The sequence below is a fragment of the Drosophila busckii genome, chromosome X (genome assembly GCF_011750605.1).
Source record: "Drosophila busckii strain San Diego stock center, stock number 13000-0081.31 chromosome X, ASM1175060v1, whole genome shotgun sequence".
Lineage (NCBI taxonomy): Eukaryota > Metazoa > Arthropoda > Insecta > Diptera > Drosophilidae > Drosophila > Drosophila busckii.
Genome location: NC_046608.1, coordinates 9869956 through 9888629, shown reverse-complemented (window position 1 = coordinate 9888629; position 18674 = coordinate 9869956). Strand labels below are relative to the sequence as shown.

The 18674-nt window shown below is 42.1% G+C and overlaps 4 protein-coding genes across 4 annotated transcripts; 3 read left to right on the top strand and 1 right to left on the bottom strand.

The window, feature by feature from the left end:
* The first annotated feature begins 646 nt into the window (after nt 1-646).
* Nucleotides 647-1740, top strand: LOC108605899 (CG12725). The gene has a single exon (XM_033294424.1). It carries the CDS (start codon nt 784-786, stop codon nt 1648-1650), a length of 867 nt encoding a protein of 288 aa, XP_033150315.1. The 5' UTR covers nt 647-783; the 3' UTR covers nt 1651-1740.
* Nucleotides 1741-4441: 2701 nt separating this feature from the next.
* LOC108605829 (T-box transcription factor TBX15) lies at nt 4442-9862 on the top strand. Its single transcript, XM_017995635.1, has 7 exons — nt 4442-4610; nt 6118-6500; nt 6561-6793; nt 6861-7017; nt 7171-7332; nt 8027-8094; nt 8865-9862. Exons 1-7 carry the CDS (start codon nt 4442-4444, stop codon nt 9766-9768), a joined length of 2076 nt encoding a protein of 691 aa, XP_017851124.1. The 3' UTR covers nt 9769-9862.
* Nucleotides 9863-15137: 5275 nt separating this feature from the next.
* LOC108605514 (splicing factor ESS-2 homolog) lies at nt 15138-16808 on the top strand. Its single transcript, XM_017995264.2, has 2 exons — nt 15138-15579; nt 15637-16808. Exons 1-2 carry the CDS (start codon nt 15225-15227, stop codon nt 16749-16751), a joined length of 1470 nt encoding a protein of 489 aa, XP_017850753.1. The 5' UTR covers nt 15138-15224; the 3' UTR covers nt 16752-16808.
* Nucleotides 16758-17744, bottom strand: LOC108605515 (sepiapterin reductase). Its single transcript, XM_017995265.2, has one exon. The coding sequence runs from the start codon at nt 17615-17617 to the stop codon at nt 16823-16825; it is 795 nt and encodes a 264-aa protein (XP_017850754.1). The 5' UTR covers nt 17618-17744; the 3' UTR covers nt 16758-16822.
* Nucleotides 17745-18674: the final 930 nt, after the last annotated feature.

Below are 18674 nucleotides of genomic sequence, written 5' to 3'. Positions count from 1 at the left end.
CACACTCATGCCCCGTTCTGTTGCAGTCAAAATGGAACCGGAAGCACAGCCAATGGGGTGCATAAATTTATCAACGCCTTTGGAAACGAAACTGCCAATTGAGTTTTGGAACGAGTCAAAATGCGGAAACACATATAGAACATAGCATTGGATACTATATACAAACTAATATAGCTGCAAAGCAAAGCAATTTATTATATAGAAAGTTATTGCCTGATCAAAGCAACATTTTTAATCAAAACTTGAGCAGTTACGAGTAAATACTCTAATATGAGTATTGAGTGCCATTGAATAAAAAAGCGCATTTTTGCATTTTAATTAATTATATTCAATGGCCTACTTAGCTGTTAAGATGCCTCCATTTAAATGGGTTTACTTTTGAGCAAACAATCAATTGATTAAAACTTGAAAAGCGCAGCGAGGCGCAGACGACAGTACAAGACTCTGTACTGCAACTAAATGGCTTTTTAAATAAGAAACAAAGCAGCTTGATTTATGAATTTGTTTTGCTTATAGTTATTCTATAATGTTCAATTATACTTTGCATTTGGAATTTGTAATTTTTGAAAACATAGTAAGCTGGATTTGGATGATATTTGAAATTTGTTGTCATTGCTTGGAAGGCATTGAAAGCATTCGTTGTATTTCGTTCACACAGTTGACAGTTTGCCCAAGCAAAATCACAAAACATTATTTAAAAGACAAAAATATATATTAAGTAAGTAAGGAGAAATTTAGTTCCTTTCCTCTTTGAGCGTCTATTTGTTGTCTGGAGCTGGAAACATGCGCAAACTACAGATCCAAGTGCTGACACGCGATGGGCGCAAGACCATCTATGAGACGGATCGCTCCCGCAATGTGGGCGATCTGAAGAAGTACATTGGACGCTGCCTGAACGTGCCGATGTCCTTTAGCCGCTTGGTCTACAAGGGGCGACTGCTGTCCAACAATTGCATACTGGAGGATGAGGGCGTGAAGCGCATGTCGACGCTGGATTTGTTCTGGCAGCCGCTGGTGCTGACGCCCAAGAAGTATCGCGAGAAGGAGCTGGAGCTGGACAAGCTGGAGCAGAAGCAGCGCCATCTCTCGCGCATGGAGCACTTCGAGCAGCTGCAGCTGAATGCCGCCAAGAAGGCTGCGGCCATACACGAGCGCTCCATTAGCAGCGCCCGATCCATCAAGGAGCAGGTGTCAGTGGGCGTGGGCCCAGACGTGAGCGTGGAGATGAAGCGTTCGCTGAGCGTGGACAACTTGCAGGTGGCCGCAAGCAGCAGCGTCGTCGTCCCGAAGCTGCCACCGTGTCCAGAGCCTACTAAGGAGGAGAAATCTTCGGAGGATGATGTGGACTTTATGAGTAACTACTGGTGTTGCCCACAGAACATACAATTGATAGGCCCCAAGTCGGAGAGCTTGACGCCCGCCGTGGCCTTTAAGTTCAACTTTATGAGCAGCGTCAACGAATGCCGCAAAGACAAGATTCCCATTGATAAGGACTTCGATGAGTTGCTTCTGCTGCAGCGACAACAACATGGACATGGACATGGACATGGAGGCAGCAAGCAGCGCACGAGCTTGCGCCTAACGGCCGGACAAATGTGCCGCAGCGTTGTGCCCAATCTGAAGAAATATCGCAAGTCTCCCAAGAAGTAACACTGGCCTTAATACAAATGTGATTGATTTAAATTTAATTAACAATATATGCTATAAATCGAAACGGGCAATAAAACTAAACTAATATATGCCAAAGATTATAGAGAGATCATATTAGGCTGGAGTTGGCCACAATTAAATTTTGATTAAGTTTTTAGCAATGCTGAATAACTTAATATTATAATTAATCAGAATTAAAGTGTTCTTGTGCGTTCTGTGTATTCTGTATAATCGCACTAACTATATTTTCTATGAACTGTTGCGCACATTAACAATAACATTGCTAAAAATATGTTTATATTAATGTTAATCAAAGTGAATTTAATGGCGCATGCCAGAGAAATGATAAACGCGCATAAACTTTAGAGGCATAACTACAGATATAACTATAGTTAAGACTAGGGGGTGGGTAAACAGCTTGTGGAGACTACACAGAGCAGCAAGTGTAACTGGATGTTAAGATTTATAATGCAATTGCCATATAAAATATCTGAAGCAGCAGCAGCAGCAGCAGCACACGCTGTGTGTGCTTAGGATAAACAAATGAAAACAAGGTAAAAATTCAGGTGTACGACTAGCGGCGGCCATTGCAGCATTTGCGGTTAATTGAATGCGTGTGGGTGATGAAAAGCAGACACCAGCAACAAGCAAACAACAAAATGCCCTTTAACCAAACACAACAACCCCCCACCAACCCGCAACCCACAAGCCGCACTACAACAATAATTAAACAACAAACAGCAACAAAGGCTGAAAAGCATATTAACAATTGCAGACACTTTGCCGCAGTTGCTTTTGATTAGGCGATACGCTGGGACTCGCTTTGATCGCTGCCAAGCGAGCGCTCGCTCAGCTAATGGCCGCCATTTTTGTTGTGTTTTGTTTTTTTCTTCTTGTGTGCTGTTAATATTGCTTTCCATTTGGTTATGCCAATGCCCCTAGAGCCAAACGCAGTTTGCTTTTTACGGTTTATTTAGTGCCGCGGTTATGGCGCAATTTGTATTTATGAACGCAGCTTATGGAGCAGCAGCACCACCAGCACCACCATGTGGTAGCAGTCCAATTAAAAGCACTTTCCAAATGAGGGGCCATGTGAATTGCAGACGCAGCAGCAGCAGCAGCAGCCGATAAAAAAATGACTCAGCACGCCCACAACAAACTTAAATTTGCTACGTAACAAACTGAGAGCGCGAGAGCGAGAGAGCGCGCGCATAACTGTAAAAGAACGAATGAAGCATTAGCAGAGGCGTGGTCTGCGGTTTCCGTGATCTGCTAATCAAAGTGATGTGCACACATGGCCCAGAGTGCAAGCCAAGTACAGTAAACACTGACAGGCATGCAACGTTGTCAGGCAAATGTATTTGGATCTCCCATTTTTAGCAGTGACAGCTGCAGCTTGAGCCAGCTAGCAGTAAAAGTTGCAAGCTATACGCTTTTAGTTGAGTATTTACTGTAGTTGCGCATACCCTACATTTTGTTTGTGTGCTCCATACATAGATCAATGCATGTTAAAGTTGGGCATTACTTTAATTAAGAAATATGAATATGAGCAGCTCCCTAGAAGTCTTCGATGACATATTAGCAGCTGTAAGTTTGCAGCTATTTTAAATAGTTATATATATATTCCATATATTGTAATAGATTTGTGCAACTCAACTGTTGCAGGCTTAAATAAATATGTAGGTAAATAAGCAGCAAATTTTTCCATTCATTAAATGTTTCAATTGTCAATAGATTCCCTAATTTTCCTTAATTCGCTATATGCGTATCCATTTTATCTTGCGATCCGTAGCAGCTCGCCAAGTCTTGCTGGCGGATACCAAATGATCTTGCTCTCTAGCCCGCCTGCCATTGGTTCTTCCACTTCTTCCACACACACACACACACACACAGATACATGGCAAGTGATGCTAAATTTGGATACAGCGACCGCCTGCTGTTGTTGAAGTGGTGCAGCGATTGGTGCGTTGGCTGCTGCCTCGAGAGATTCATCCTACGCTTGTGGCGGGCATCCATTGATTGCGATCGCTGCTTACTCATTACGCAGTCAAACGCTTGACGTGACGGATGCGAGCGCGCAGCAGAGACAAAACGGATAACATATAGAGTCGTATCAATATAGCAATACTATATAACGGGAATCAAGTGGCAAGCAATTTGGCGGCGGATTACGGTTAACACAGACGGTTCACACGCCAATCAGTTCGCACTTGCTGCCAAAAGGTGGCAATTGAGACAACTCAACGCGTTTTAATTCGCAATTCAGCCTCAGTCAATCAATCAATCAATCTATCAAACGCACAAACGCATTTATTGGCTCTGCGCGCAACTTTCGATGTGAAGTCAACCCAAAAATTAGCGTACAATGTGAAAAATCAGCGCAAAACTGTAGCAAACGTTTTCAATTATTTGAAAATTGCCCCGAGGTGTTGAAGCAATTGCCATTTTATTCTCTTGCCATTGGCCATTGTGTTGTTCTTGTTTGTGTTCGTTTCTTTTCTTTTTTTCAAGTGCGTGATTGACATACTGACAACTTGGGAATTCTTTAACACATTTGCTTAATTATAGCTTGCAATTGTTAATTGTACGCGGGTGTAGCTACCAATAATCAAATTTGACAACTGCGCGAAAAACTTTTGCCATCAAAACAAACGCGAGTGAAAACCTCCAATAAATGTTTCCGCAACTTTGCTAACAAACAAAAAATTATTTGCGATTGTGCGTAAACTTTACTTTTTGTTTTTTTGATTGTGTGTGCGTGTGTGTGTAACTTTTTTATTTGGTCTTACCAATGACGCACCTGATGGGACCCACAGAGTGCGCCAGCGCCATGGTGGGCACAATGCCATTCCTGGACAATGGTCTCAATGCCAATATAACGGATTATGGCTGCTATGCTAATGATTATTGGACCAATACCTATACAAATGGCGCGCTAAGTCCCATGAAACAAATCGAGGGTGAGATTATAAATCCTAATATAAGAGCTTGACTTAAAATTAGCTATTGTAATAGACGCGCTCTTCAGCGAAACGCCGGCGCCATTTTTACACAATTGCAATTGCGCAAGCGACTTGCAACAAGTATAAAATTGAAATTTCTAGCAAACAAAGTTATTGTTTTTATTGTACTTACGGCTATAATAATTTAACTGGCACATACACATTAAAAAAAAGAGAACACTTTAATGTTTGCACGAGGATCACAGTTTGAGCTTAACCTAAATTTTGTTTGTAAAGGATGATACCCTGCAATTAATTTAAGAGTCACTGCTACCTTAACGGTTAACCGATTTGCCAGCGTTGATCATCAAGCTGTGGCCCCTGTGACTTTCAAATTAATTACAGGCTGTCATCCTTTACAAAAAGTACCAAGGCTCAAGCTCCTTTATCCAACACTGTTTAAGGAATATATGTACATAATTTTAAGCAAATGACAAATTAAATTTTTCGTACGTCTACACTAGACTAATGTATTTCCTTTAATTGTTTTATTGCTTGGACACTGTTCGGATATCTAAACGCCAGAGGCATAAGCCTTGAATTCTTTATAAATCTTAAGCATCGGCACTATCAAAGCAATCAAGCATTGCTGGAATTCCAACAAAGAGTGCGCAATTCAAACTTCAAAAGCGTCTTTGAAATTCCTCAAGTATACCCTAACGGCAATACTCAAACTCAAACTTAAACTCAATCTTATAGTATTTATAGCAATGTAAGTTTATTAATTAAGCTTGTTTGCGTTAAGCCCAATTTATAGTTATACTAACTTAATGCATTTAGATCTTGTTTGCTTGTTAGTGTAGCCAAACTTCGACTTTGAGTTGCTCGTTTTCGAATTTGGTTGGTGTTGTGTGTTTTGTTGCTTGGTTTACTTTTGGCGTGACAGAAAAACGATTATTTGTGCCAAACGCTAATTGATTTTAGAATTCATTCGTGAAGAAAGCAAAAAAATTGTCTCATTAAGCGACAATTGATGGGGAAGCGTGCAGCAAAGAATCGGGTTGACCTGTCATGGGTCATTGCAACAGCAACAGCAACAGCAGCAAGTGTGGCATGCTACATGGCAGCAATTAATTGCAAAATTGTTTGCTCAGTGGCACAAGCTGTTGCTGTGTTGCATGTTGCAGCGGCGCCTGTTGCTGTCGTCGCTACGCTCCTGTGCAGGGACGCCCAGCTGCCACTAAATTTAGCCAAGCAACTCAATCAGCGCCCGTCGCTTTTTATAATTGGATATAGTAATGTTGCTGTTGGTGTTGCTGTTGTCGCACACCACGATTTTATACGCATATAGCACTCATTATGCGTTTGCCAATTTGTCGCAAGCTGCAACTCGCTCTGATGTGTCTACTCAGCAGCTTTAACTCGTATAAATCAAAATAATTGTGCGGCATGCACTTTGTGATTTATGCGGCAACTATTTGCTGCAACATTTGTTAATTTGAATTCTTTTGCTTTATGTTTGCAGCTTGCATACAAACCGCTGGCAAGGATCGCACCTCATACAAGCCACTAGAGCAGATCGATGCCAAGCTGGCGGACATTGATGCGCAGAGCAACAGCAGCCGCAGCAACAGCAGCAGCAACAGCCACAGCAGCAACAGCTCACCGTCGTGCAGCAGCAACAACAACAACAACAACAGCAGAAACTGTCAGGAGCAAACAGTAGCAACTGTTGTTGCTGATTACGCGGGCAGCAGCAGCAGCAATCTTGATGCAACAGTAGCAGCAGCAACAACAGCCAAGAAATATAAAAGCAATCAGAAGCAAAAAGACAACAACAATACACATCAAGCCAGCAGCAGCAGCAACAGCAATAACAACAACAGCAAAAGCAACAACAATAAAAGCGTAAGTTTTGCTTTTATATTTGTTTGTTGTTTTTAAGTATTTAAGTTTAATTGTTAATAGGAGCCAGAGCCTGTGCATCCGTCACTGGCACAGGCAATGGTTGTGCTGGAAACTAAAGCACTGTGGGATCAGTTTCATGCCCAGGGCACGGAGATGATCATAACCAAGACGGGACGTCGCATGTTTCCAACGTTTCAGGTGCGCATAGGTGGACTCGATCCGCATGCCACATACATCTGCATGATGGACTTTGTGCCCATGGATGACAAGCGTTATCGCTATGCGTTTCATAAGTAAGTGATGCAGCCCCAGTGCAACTTGAACTTCAACTTCAACGCATTTTTCTATTATTTGTGGCAGCTCCTGTTGGGTGGTGGCAGGCAAGGCGGATGCAATCTCACCGCCTCGCATACACGTGCATCCCGATTCGCCGGCGGCGGGCGCCAATTGGATGAAGCAGATTGTGTCCTTTGACAAGCTCAAGCTGACCAACAATCAGCTGGACGAGAATGGACACGTGAGTGTTTATAAATATATTCAAGTTGTTTTTTTTTGTTTTTCTATTTGTTTATGCAGCGCTTAAAAACACATTTGGCTGCCAGCCGCCGTCAGCCAAATAGAAATAAAAACTTAAAGTTTATTTGTTTTGCTTTTATTGTTTGGCACACAGATTATATTGAACTCCATGCATCGCTACCAGCCGCGCTTCCATTTGGTCTATTTGCCCTCCAAGAATGCCTCACTGGATGAGAACGAGCACGCCAGTCACTTTCGCACATTCATATTCCCGGAGACCAGCTTTACGGCCGTAACTGCATATCAGAATCAGCGCGTAAGTTCTCTCGCCCAACACACCCCACACCCCACTTGACCCAGTTTCTGGTCAGCAAGCAACACTTGTAGCTGACAAGTTGTTCCATGTGTTCTAGTCTCTGCCCTCTCACTTTCCAAATGCCTAACATAGCTATTGAGCCTATTAAATGCCAATTTGTTTATGCTGCTGCTTATTTATTCAATTTTGTTCGACTAGCAAATACACTTTTGTGTAAATATTTAAAATCCATAGCTTATACTTAAAAATATTTGAAAAGCAACTTAGAAATGTTTGGACTAGCATATACACTTGACTGAATTGAATTGACTGATAACCCGCTTAGCAATATGCATATACCCCACACAGTTGCAAGTGTATACAAATGTTTTATTTTTAGCGGCATATTCGTTTTTGAAAAGTATTTAAATTATTTATGCGCTTAACGTGGGTGTTAAAAAATTTTCATGCCACAATTTATTGCAAATAATTTTCCCAGCTCGAGTGTGTGTAGCCCCACTTTGTAAACATTTTACAAAAAGTAAAATAAAAAGAGGCAAGAAGAAGCAGCCGAAATATTATTTATTATTTATGCGCGCATTTCTTATTATTTCTATTTGGGTTAAATAGTTTCGTGTGTGTGTTTTCCCAAAAACTTGTGTGTTTGCTTTTATTAATTGTTGTTTTTATATATTTGTTGTTATTTATTTTGCAGGTGACACAGCTAAAAATTTCAAGCAATCCATTTGCTAAAGGATTTCGAGATGATGGCACTAATGATGTGTGAGTATAATTATTTATTTAATTACTTCAAGTAATGCAAAATATTTAGATTAAGTACAAAGTAAATGAAATGCTGTGAGCCATTTAACATTAGTGATGCCCCAAAGAGTTGCAAAATGAATTGTAGCAATCATATAGAAATTAAATCAAATATTATTTACAATTACAAGCTCCTACTTCTCCCCCCTTCCACTCAAGTACTAGTTGACAAGCCATCATAGCCATCAAATTGAAATGCTATAATTTGTTATAAGTCTGACCCACTTGCAGACCAACCCAACCCAACCCCAACCCCACCCACACTAATTACAAATCACAAATCATTTCAAATACCAAAGCCAAGTGGCTCACTAGACACTGCGTCGAGAGCTGCTGTTAAAAGGGATTCCGGGAATTGCCGACGCGTCGCGTTTGGAAAAATATCAAAACTCAAAAACTCAAAATCAAATTGAAAATGGGAATGAAAAATAAAACACAAGCAGCAATAACTCAAATATGAGCGAGCTAAAAGTGGGCCTCAGGCAGAGCCAGCAGCCGTGCCCGATGGTTGGTTGGTGATGGTGCCAGCTGACAGATGTGGCGGGTTGCATGTGGCATAAACAAGAATTTCTGTTCATTTCGGCGCTTTTCATAATTTTTGTTCAAGGGTCGCGCGCTTGTAAACAAAAAAGCTGACTGCCAATTGTTTATCAAATTTGTTAAACAATTTCAAATTCATTTGTGTGTTTGATATACGAAAATTGAAACTTTTGAATTATTTGTAATTGCAGCAACAGCAGCAGCTTGGGCATGTCCAGCATGAGCCATGAGAGTCAAGCGCGCATGAAGCAGCAACAGCAGCAGCAACAGCAACAGCAACAACAACAGCAGCAGCAGCAGCAGCAATTGCAGCAGCAACATATGAAAGCCAAGGAGAGAACCCTAAGCAATAGTTATAGTTTGTCCTGTGGCGAGCTGCTAGAGCAGCAGACAACAACAATAACAGCAGCAGCAACAGCAACTGTAGCACCTGCAGCAAGCACATTGGCAATGCAGCTGCCAGCCACGCCCTCTAGCAGTTCCGCCTCGGGCAACTCACCAGATTTGCTGGGCTTTCAATTGGATGTGCCTCAGCTGCAGCAGCAGCAGCAGCAGCAACAATTGCAGCCACAGCAGCAGCAGTTGCAACAGCAGCAGCAACAAATATCGCAAGCTTATAGCAACAGCTATCATCATCATCATCACTATCAGCAAACATTGCATCAGCAGCAGCAGCAGCAACAACAACAACAACAGCAGCAGCAACTACACACAGCAACACCACTGACGCCGCTCTCCGCCAGCTCTGCGTCGCCGCCAGCGCCTGCTGCACCCAACATTGCTGCTCCTGTGCCGGCCAATGCGGCGGCTGCTGCTGCTGCTGCCACGCAGGTGATGGCCGCCGCCAACATCTACTCGAGCATTGGCCAGCCCTACAACGCGGAGCAGAGCAACTTTGGGGCCATCTATCATCATCACAATGCGTATCACAATCATGGCTATGCCAGTCCCTACGACAAGCTCAAGGTCAGCTCGGGTCACATGCGTCAGGCGGCCGCCGCCGCTGCCTACAGCTATCAGAGTTTCTATGGCAGCGCCGCCGCCGCACATCAAATGATGCGTCCCAATAGTTACATTGACTTGGGGCCGCGCTAGAGCGCCCACTCACCCCGCTCAATCCCCTAACCCCCCGTTTAAGCGCATAGTATTATCTACAATTTAGTCAGGGGCGTGGCTGCTTTACAAGTATTATATATAACATTTTTTTTATGTAACTTAATATAATTTTAAAGCACTTTTTTTTTTGCTAGTTGTAAGCAACAGTTGCCAAAAACAAAAACAATTATAATATAAAATAACATATGTTTAATATAAAACTCTTTTTTTTGCGTAAACTAAAATTTACTATTTGTATTCAATTTGTTATTAAGTGTTCACTCACACACACACACACACACATTTTGTATATACACACACGACAGTTTTAAACAATAATAAATATTAAAATATAAATTAACCAAATGCACAAAATCTTTAAATTCCAGAAACTTAAACACAAAACAAAATGGCTGCCAGTCAGGCAAGTTGCAATTGGATGTTGCTCGCAGTTGTTTATGTTGCGCCTAATCTAAACAACAAATGCCATTTCATTGAGTTAAACCAACGAAAGCAGCAGATACATATACAGATACAGATACAAAAACACTTAAGCGCACCTCAAATTTAATGTTTGTGTATCTGTCTAGTGTTTATAGCATTTTGAACTTAAAAGAAAAACACACAGACTTTGTTGCTTATCAGCTGAACTACATGGGCGTAGCCGGGGGCAGTTAGGGCGTGCACTAAAACACTATAAAGTATTTAAATTTATATATTATTTATTTTCTATAAAAGTGCACAAACTACAACTGAGAGTACTGCCTTGGCGCAAGTGTGTGCACATCTTTTATTTAGCTTAATAATTTGCTATTGCATTCTCATCTCTAATCTAAAGCTAAATTTTCAAATTTTAAATATGCTGCATGTCTGCATCAATCATAATGTTCTCAACAATTAAATAACAGGTCTAAAGCAGTACTGACCACACCTAGTTATGTAGTATAAATGATAGCTCATGGACAATATATGCGTATCTAATCTAATCGTTGTGCATTAGACATTTATCAAACTAAAGATATTTATAAAATCGTTAAATGCATGTACATATTTATTTATAAAACCTATTACACTGAGCAATCAAATTGCCTATCAGCCTTATCTGCAATATACTTAAGTAAATACTTTGTTGTTGAAATGCAATTAATTCAACAACACTTTTTATAGTAGAATTACAGCTTAAGTAATGCAGCAGCATTTTGCTTAAATATTTGAATTGCAGTTTATTGTTTTAGTATAAGAAACAAAGTAGTTGCATGCCCATGGCAATCACATGAAAACTTCAACAATCTTTCCCCAATGCATTGCTGGTGACTGGTAACTAGTGCAGTTACTAGTTGAGCCTTACTTTTTTTTTATTTTTTTAAGTATCTTATGTGCAGTTCGTTCTCTAGTAGCGAAGCGTTAAGCCATGCGACATGTGCTTGGGGTGCTATCATTAGTAACGGCACGTTTATGACGTGTTTCATGCATGTACACATACTTACACACACATACTGTATGTGTACCTGCACATGAGTGTGTGTTATATATACTATGAAATCTAGGCGATTTCACACGTTGTCAAAGGCGGAAAAAAATGAAAATTAAATAAACTAAAGAACTGACAGGCCGTCAAAATCTGACATTCATTAGTCACAATAAGCGCACAGCCAAAATTTAAAAAACAAAAAAATGTCAACCTGGGTTTTAGAGATTGATTATAACGCTATTGAACTTTAACCGTGCCAGCCAAAAATAGTATATAGTCTATGATCTATGATCTATAGCTATTTGCATACAAACATCAAAGCAACTGTCAGGGCAGGGGTAGGAGGGTAATGTTTTTTAAGGGCAGCGTCTAAAATTTAATTGTTAGTTTGCTTTGCTTTTTTCGCTTGCCATTTATTGTTGTTGTTGTTGGCTTCATAAATAAAGGCAAATTGGCTTTTGCATTTTGGGGGTCTCCAGTTTGGGACACGGCTCGTCAGCACATAAATTTCTCAACACTTGCATAAAATTCATAAAAACAATAACAGCAACAACAACAACATCAATAACAGATGTGTCGTCGTTCAACGGTAGCTGCAAGCCAGTGAAAGTGCGAGAGAGAGCGAGCCAGAGAGAGAGAGAAAGTGAGCAAGGGGGCTTAAGGCTATGAAAATAAAAGGGAGCAAAGCAAGAGCACATGGCATTATATTTAAACACACACATGTATAAATTATTTTTCATTACATATATATATGTGTGTGTGTGTGTGTGTAAACTGTAATATTTTGGAAATAGTTTTTCTATAAAACTAATTGCGTATTTTTGTTGTAAATATAACAGTTAGTCAACTACAGTAGTTGAGTCTCGGTTTTTATACACTTTGACATTTTTTTTATTTACAAAAACTTAAATTAACTTCTAGTTAATACAACTTTAAAATAAATTTAATCATAATTTCAATAGTAAATTGCAGCTGCAGTGTTAGAGGCTTCCACTAATATTATTGCCTATGCTAATGAAACATTTGAAAAGCCTTGTATTAAGCTAATACCATAATCAAAGCAAAGATAATAAACTGCTATGCGATATACAGCAAAAGTTGCTCGTAGTTTATTTTTCAACGCCTTTTTATTCTTATCAGCTTGAATTGCTTTGCTTAGGCTTATTGAATTCTTCAAAGACACCTGTCTGTCTTGGGTGTGTCTGATTCACGTACAAAATTTGACGAATTGACGCAACCGGATATAGATTAGTTGGTATGATTAATTTGTAAATATTTCGCATATGAGCAATGGACTAAGGTTTATGCTACAAACAGAGCCAAAAGTTTATTAAATATGTTTTCTTTTTTATTATTTTTTGGCTAATCAGCACACGCAACTTGAGTCGCTTTTTGTTATCGCTTTTTGTTCCCAGTTCTAGTTCCAATGCGTTCCAACGATAAGATAACCGTAGTATGTGTAAAGTGACGTAGCCTGGTCAACGACTAAACTCAAATGGTTCCAAGTTATACACAGCAGCATGGAAATAAAATAAGAAAATATAAAAACTATATTGATAGGATAATGATAATGGGTACTTCACTTTGAAAGATGATTTTTGTTTGCCACTGTAAAATGCATCATGTAAAAATATTTCAAGTTTTATTTATTGCAGTTGCGCTGTGGTAGGTCTGACTTACTATATGCACATATATATGTGTGTGTAGGTGTGCTATATGTCGCCTGTGTGTGTGTGTGTGTGTGTGTGTCTAATGGTGTCAAATGACTGACTGCAAGGTTTTCAAGTGGCCCTAGCAACAACAACTACAACTGTAACAACTGGCGACTGTTATTCTTATCAGCATGTTGCTGTTGTTGTTGTTGTTGCTATTGTTGCTGTTGCCGCTAGTCAATTGTTTTTCCGCACAAGTTCAAGGCGCATCCCATAGCTAATCGCTTTGAAAGTGAAACCGTGTTTATATATTTGCCTACAATTTTCCGCTTTTCCATTGACACTTGAACCTTTTGTTTATGTGAGCATCGTGTGTTTGGTTTTTTTTTTCCTAACAATAAGAAAACAGTTTTCGCTTTTTTCTAAAATACTCTACAACAAGCTTGTGGACAATGCCGTTACGTTTAACTTTAGCTCAGATACTTTAATTTAATGCTTATTAGCTAAAAGCCTGAAATCTCTTAGCGCAAATCGTAGAAGGAACAAAGCTTAGGCAAATTAAATTATGGCAACTAATTAAATTGATGCTCATTATAAAGAATGTGTTGTCTCAGAGCTGATTTTGGTTTGGTTTGAAATTGAACTGCAATTGAGACTCTTATTTCTTTTGCCTGCAGGGTATTCATACGTTGAGCACTTGACTCTGTGTTGCACCTAAATCATGTTTTGTATTTCAACTAGGCTTGCTACAGTTCTGGTTGCTGGTTGCCGTTGTATACAGGACTCAAGTGGCTTGTGGCCCACACCCCTTTTTGTTGTGGCAATGCGCATGACGCGCGGTTTACCTATTGGATTGGCTCGGGAGTTAGGGGGGCAGCACGCATGCGTGACGTCTTGAGTGGATATTGACATATTGCTGACACGCCCACAAACAAATCTGTGCAACATGCCGCAGGACGTGCCACAGCATGCTCCACAAGCCACACAAGTTTTCGTTCCCCCCTCATATGCCAGACGCACGTGCCCCGACGATGACGACTGGCGACGCTTGACTGTAAAAAAAAGAGTTGCAAGCAGCGTTGCCAGCAGCAGGCTGCAGCGGCTGACAGGCAACAAAGTAGCAGCGTTTATGAGCCGTGAGAATCACCAAATAACAACTTGACAAAATCAAGCAGTTAATACATATGTTGAAAGTTTGCGCTTTTACTTTACTTTAGGCATTCATACATAGTTACAAATTATATTTTGATGGCATTGTCGCCGCCAGCTAATTAATATTACAGCATATTGCTGCCAGGCCATCAATTAATGTGGCAGGTCCAGTGCGCCTGCTCGTTAGTTGCCATACTCTCGCATTGATTCAACGGAAATTGAGCGAGTAATTCAGGAAAATGTTGCTCGGATATGTCGTGTCATAAAAATGCGTTTTGCCAGTGCGTGTTGAAAAGCGTCTCCTCGATTTGTGCTGCTCCCTTTACCCCAACACACGCACACACACACACACACACACACACACTCGCATACAGTTAGACACTTACCAAAATTAATGCCATCGATGACAACAGTGCCAGCAACAATAAAAGGCACAGGGCCCCCAAAAATAGCAAGCGCAATCACATTATGCTGCCACAGACTGTAGCAGCAGCAGCAGCAATCCCAAAAAGGGACAAAGCAGCCACTGAAATTATGATGACGATGATATTATTGTTGCTGCTGCTGCTGCTGCAGCACAATTATTGCCAACTGTTAACAGATTTGTTGGCACTGTCGAGCAACTGCATCTGCATTTGCAACTGCAACATCGTCAAGGGAGCCACTGCATTCTGTATGATAATGATAATGGCATGTTGATGTCAATGTTTGCCTCATGTTTAACAAAATTGAGTCATTTTCATTGGAAATATTTGAATTAAAAAAAAAACAACTACTCAAGTTAATTGCACAAGTCAACAACTACAAATTGCTCAGCTGTTAGCTACATTTAATCAAAGTTATTTATATAAAAATATATAGAGAAAGCAGCCAATGATGTATCATAAAAAGATTTTAAAAGTCTTTGCGTTAGCAATTTTGTTTTACACTTTGCTGCATATATGTATTGAAATGATATGTAATAGATTTTCCAATTTGAATTCCTGCGCCCCACTTAAAAAAAATAACCATCGATAATATAGCTTGTATATATCGATAGCTCAGCTCTTAATCTCAACAATCGATAGTATATCTGGGAGTTTGTACGACCTTTGCCCAGTCTGGCAGCACTACAGCTGATAGCAAACGTTTTGTTTATTTATTTGCTTTTGCGATTCACTGCTGCCGAAAAAACAAGGACTATGGCGGATACTCCATTCACGCCGGGAACGCCTAACACTCCTGGCAGTCGAGCTGTGGCCATAGCCAAGGCCCAAAACACTGCGTTGGAAGAATTCAAGCGTCCACTGCCATCGGGCAGCGAGCGACGCAAAGTGAAACCAAAGATTTTGACAGAGGAGCGCTACATAGAGGAAATGTCCAAAATCATACAGCGCGACTTCTTTCCCGACCTGGAGCGTTTACAGGCCCAAAACGATTACCTGGATGCTGAGTCACGGCGCGACTTTCAGCAAATGGCAGAGATACGCGCTCGCTATAGCCTAGGCCGCGATAGCGTTGGCGGCAGCCAGCGCCGAAGCAACAGTCGCAACAATGGTAAGTGGGTGAAGTATATATATTGGAACTATGAATGTCATCCTCTGTCACTTGCAGCCATGTCACCTGCCACATTTGAAACACCTTTAAGCAACGTTAATGGCAGTGCAACACCTAGACTGGATACTCCCATGTCCACTACCAGCAGCAGCAAAGCCAGCGCTGCCGAGGGCGGCAATCGAGACAATGAAGCACGTAATATGTCGCTGGATGCGTATCTGCAGCACTATACCAGCGAGGATAATCAGAGCTTCCAGGAGATTATTGAGACGGCGGAGGAAAAGTTGCGCGAGAAGTACGCAGTGCTTTACGGCCACGAGCAGTGCTCCATGGAGCAATTGCGACGTGCGCTCACGCTGCCCAGCATAGAGAAACAGTTTGAGGAGCCCGATCCGATGCGCAAGATTCAAACCTGGAACTACACCAACAGAAACTCCATAATGTATATACCGGATGGCGTTGACATGACCGAACAGGAACGCGTGCAGATGGCCGAGCGCAGGCAAAGCATACAGCATCATGCCACACGACTGCCACCTGGCTCTCAGTACAGCACAGAGACAGCACCCAGCACTAACTCTGAAGCAGAAACTCCAGCGGGCACGACGACTACGCCACGCATACGTGGCTTTGAGCTGCTGCGCTCGCCCTCGCCACATCCTGGCGAAGCGTTCTCACCTATTATGACCTGGGGTGAAATTGATGGTACACCCTTTCGCCTGGACGGCGGTGATACGCCGCGCCACAACACAACCGGACCCTCGTTCCACATTAACGAAAACTCGCGACGTGAGAACATTGCCATTGCACTGGCCGAAAAGGTCAGCGAGAAGATGCGCAACCAGAAGCAGCAAGCGCTGAGCACAGCACGCCGCAACATTAACTCGCCATTTGTGCGCTCCAACATGGACCGCTTGGCCAGCATGTCACCCGCAGCTCGCCGCCTGGCCACTGGCAAGCTGGGACTGCGCCAACATACGCCGCTGTCGACACCATCGCCATCGCTGCAACGCAAGCGGCGCAGCGCACCGAGCGCGAAGCTAACACCCACACCTTTGCGCAGTAGTCAAAGCAGCGCCACGCCCACGCCCATAGACACAGGCTCCACGCTTACCGACGATCTACTTAAAATACCAACCAAACGGCGCAGTGCCGCTGCAGACTTCTTTTAATTATTTTTTTTTTAATGCCAACTTTATTAGTAATAAAAAACACATATAAAAGAAGAGTACACGCTTTAAAACTAATCCTTGTAATCCACATGATCGCCAGACTTGAATTTCTGTGCCCGCAGCACTTGCAGTAACTTCTCTACCGTCTGAGCCGGCTTCAGCATGGTGTTGGACTCGCGCTGCTCACGAAATGCCGCCGCCAAGCCCGTGTCATGTGACTCGCTCTGCACCTGCAGCGTCATCTGTGTGTCCACCACGCCGGGGGCATAGTTGAGCACCAGTGTTTGTGACGCGCTGCCCTCCTCTAGCGCCAGCACTCGGAAATACATTTCACGTGCCGCCTTCACAGTGCAGTAGTGCGTCATAGAAGGAAACGGCTCCAACGCCGCCAAGGTGCTGATGTTGACCAACAGCTTGGGCTGCTTGGCAAACACGCGCATGAACTCCGCATTCAGCGCCAGCGCCGAAAACAAATTGATGTGATAATACTGCTCCAGCGCCTCCGTATCGCCAATCTCACGCGCATGCTTTGAAGTATCACCCAAGCTGCCTGCATTGTGTACCACAATGGCCCGCTCAAACTGCTGCCCACCACCTGAGGGCAGCGTCTCATTCAGTATGCGCGCAAAGTCCGCTGCCTTGGCTGTGGCCAGCTCCAGCGAGTAGCTGTGCACCGACAGCGCTGCCTGCGCCGGCTGCGACAAAATGGCCGCCTTAGTCTGTGCCAAGCACTGCTCACTACGTCCCAGTAGCACCACCACTGAGCCCTCGGGCTTAACGCAACGCGACAGCTGCAGCGCCAGCTCGCTGCCAATGCCGCGCGAGGCGCCTGTTACCAGCAGATAGCTGCGCTGCTCCAGATTCATGTTGGGATTCGGTAAGTGGATTCTGGATTTGTGTCCAACAGTTGGTTGTTTGCTTATTGATTTGTGACTGTTTCAGCTTTTAAGCTTTCTTGCTCAAGCAAGTTTGGGAAAAAGCTTCACACAAAAACTCGTTGTGTGTGTGTTTCATTCACCTCTCACTCTCTCACACACACACACACACACTCTAATTACGCCTGTGTGCTGCCTACTTGTTTCTGTATTCTGCTTGGCGCCTTTCATTTGTAAGCTGTGCTTTCATTGTAACCACATTGTATGCGAGCTTAATTTTTAATTGCAGCATTTAGTTAGTTAGACTGCGCTGCGTCTGACATTTGAAAAGGAAAAGGTTATCGCTGCCTACATGTTTTTTCGCAATTTTAATGATAATTGTTTATTAATTGTCGCACTTAAATCGCATAATTAAGATTCCGTCGCAAACAGTGGCTTATCAATTGGGTCGTGGACCAAAGCTCTGGCATGTACTTGCAACAGACAAGGTCAGCTTGTCTAGCATGCATTCATTAAATCTGTATTACAAGACATTTAGCACTGTTTTACATTACAATTCAATATTAAATCTATTTACGCATTGATTAAAATAGAATTTAATATTGCTCTGAGGCACCCTACGCTCTCCGTAGCAAGTAGCTGTAGGCAGCGTGCAATAATGATCAAGCAGTCATAAACTGTGAACGAGGATAGCAGCGTTTCAAAAGCTAAGTGCTAGCAGTGCAATTTACCCGCCTAATAGCTACAATTTCAAATTGATTTTTAAAATTGACGATAGTCCACAAACGAACTGCTTTATCAATAAGGCATTCGATAGGTTTGTAAATCGTCAACATGTGTATACACTAGCAGCACTAAGTAGGCTTTGGGTAGATTTGCGAGGAGCAGGAAGTGACGTCACGAAACCAGGGACTTGCAAAACTATTGCCGATCAGCTGTGGTCTGTTTACGTTTAGTTCTGTGTCCAATAGGTGTTGTGTTGCTATTATGCTTTGCACATAAATAAACCAGTCATGGACGTTAACATTACGTAAAAGATGCAGCATGG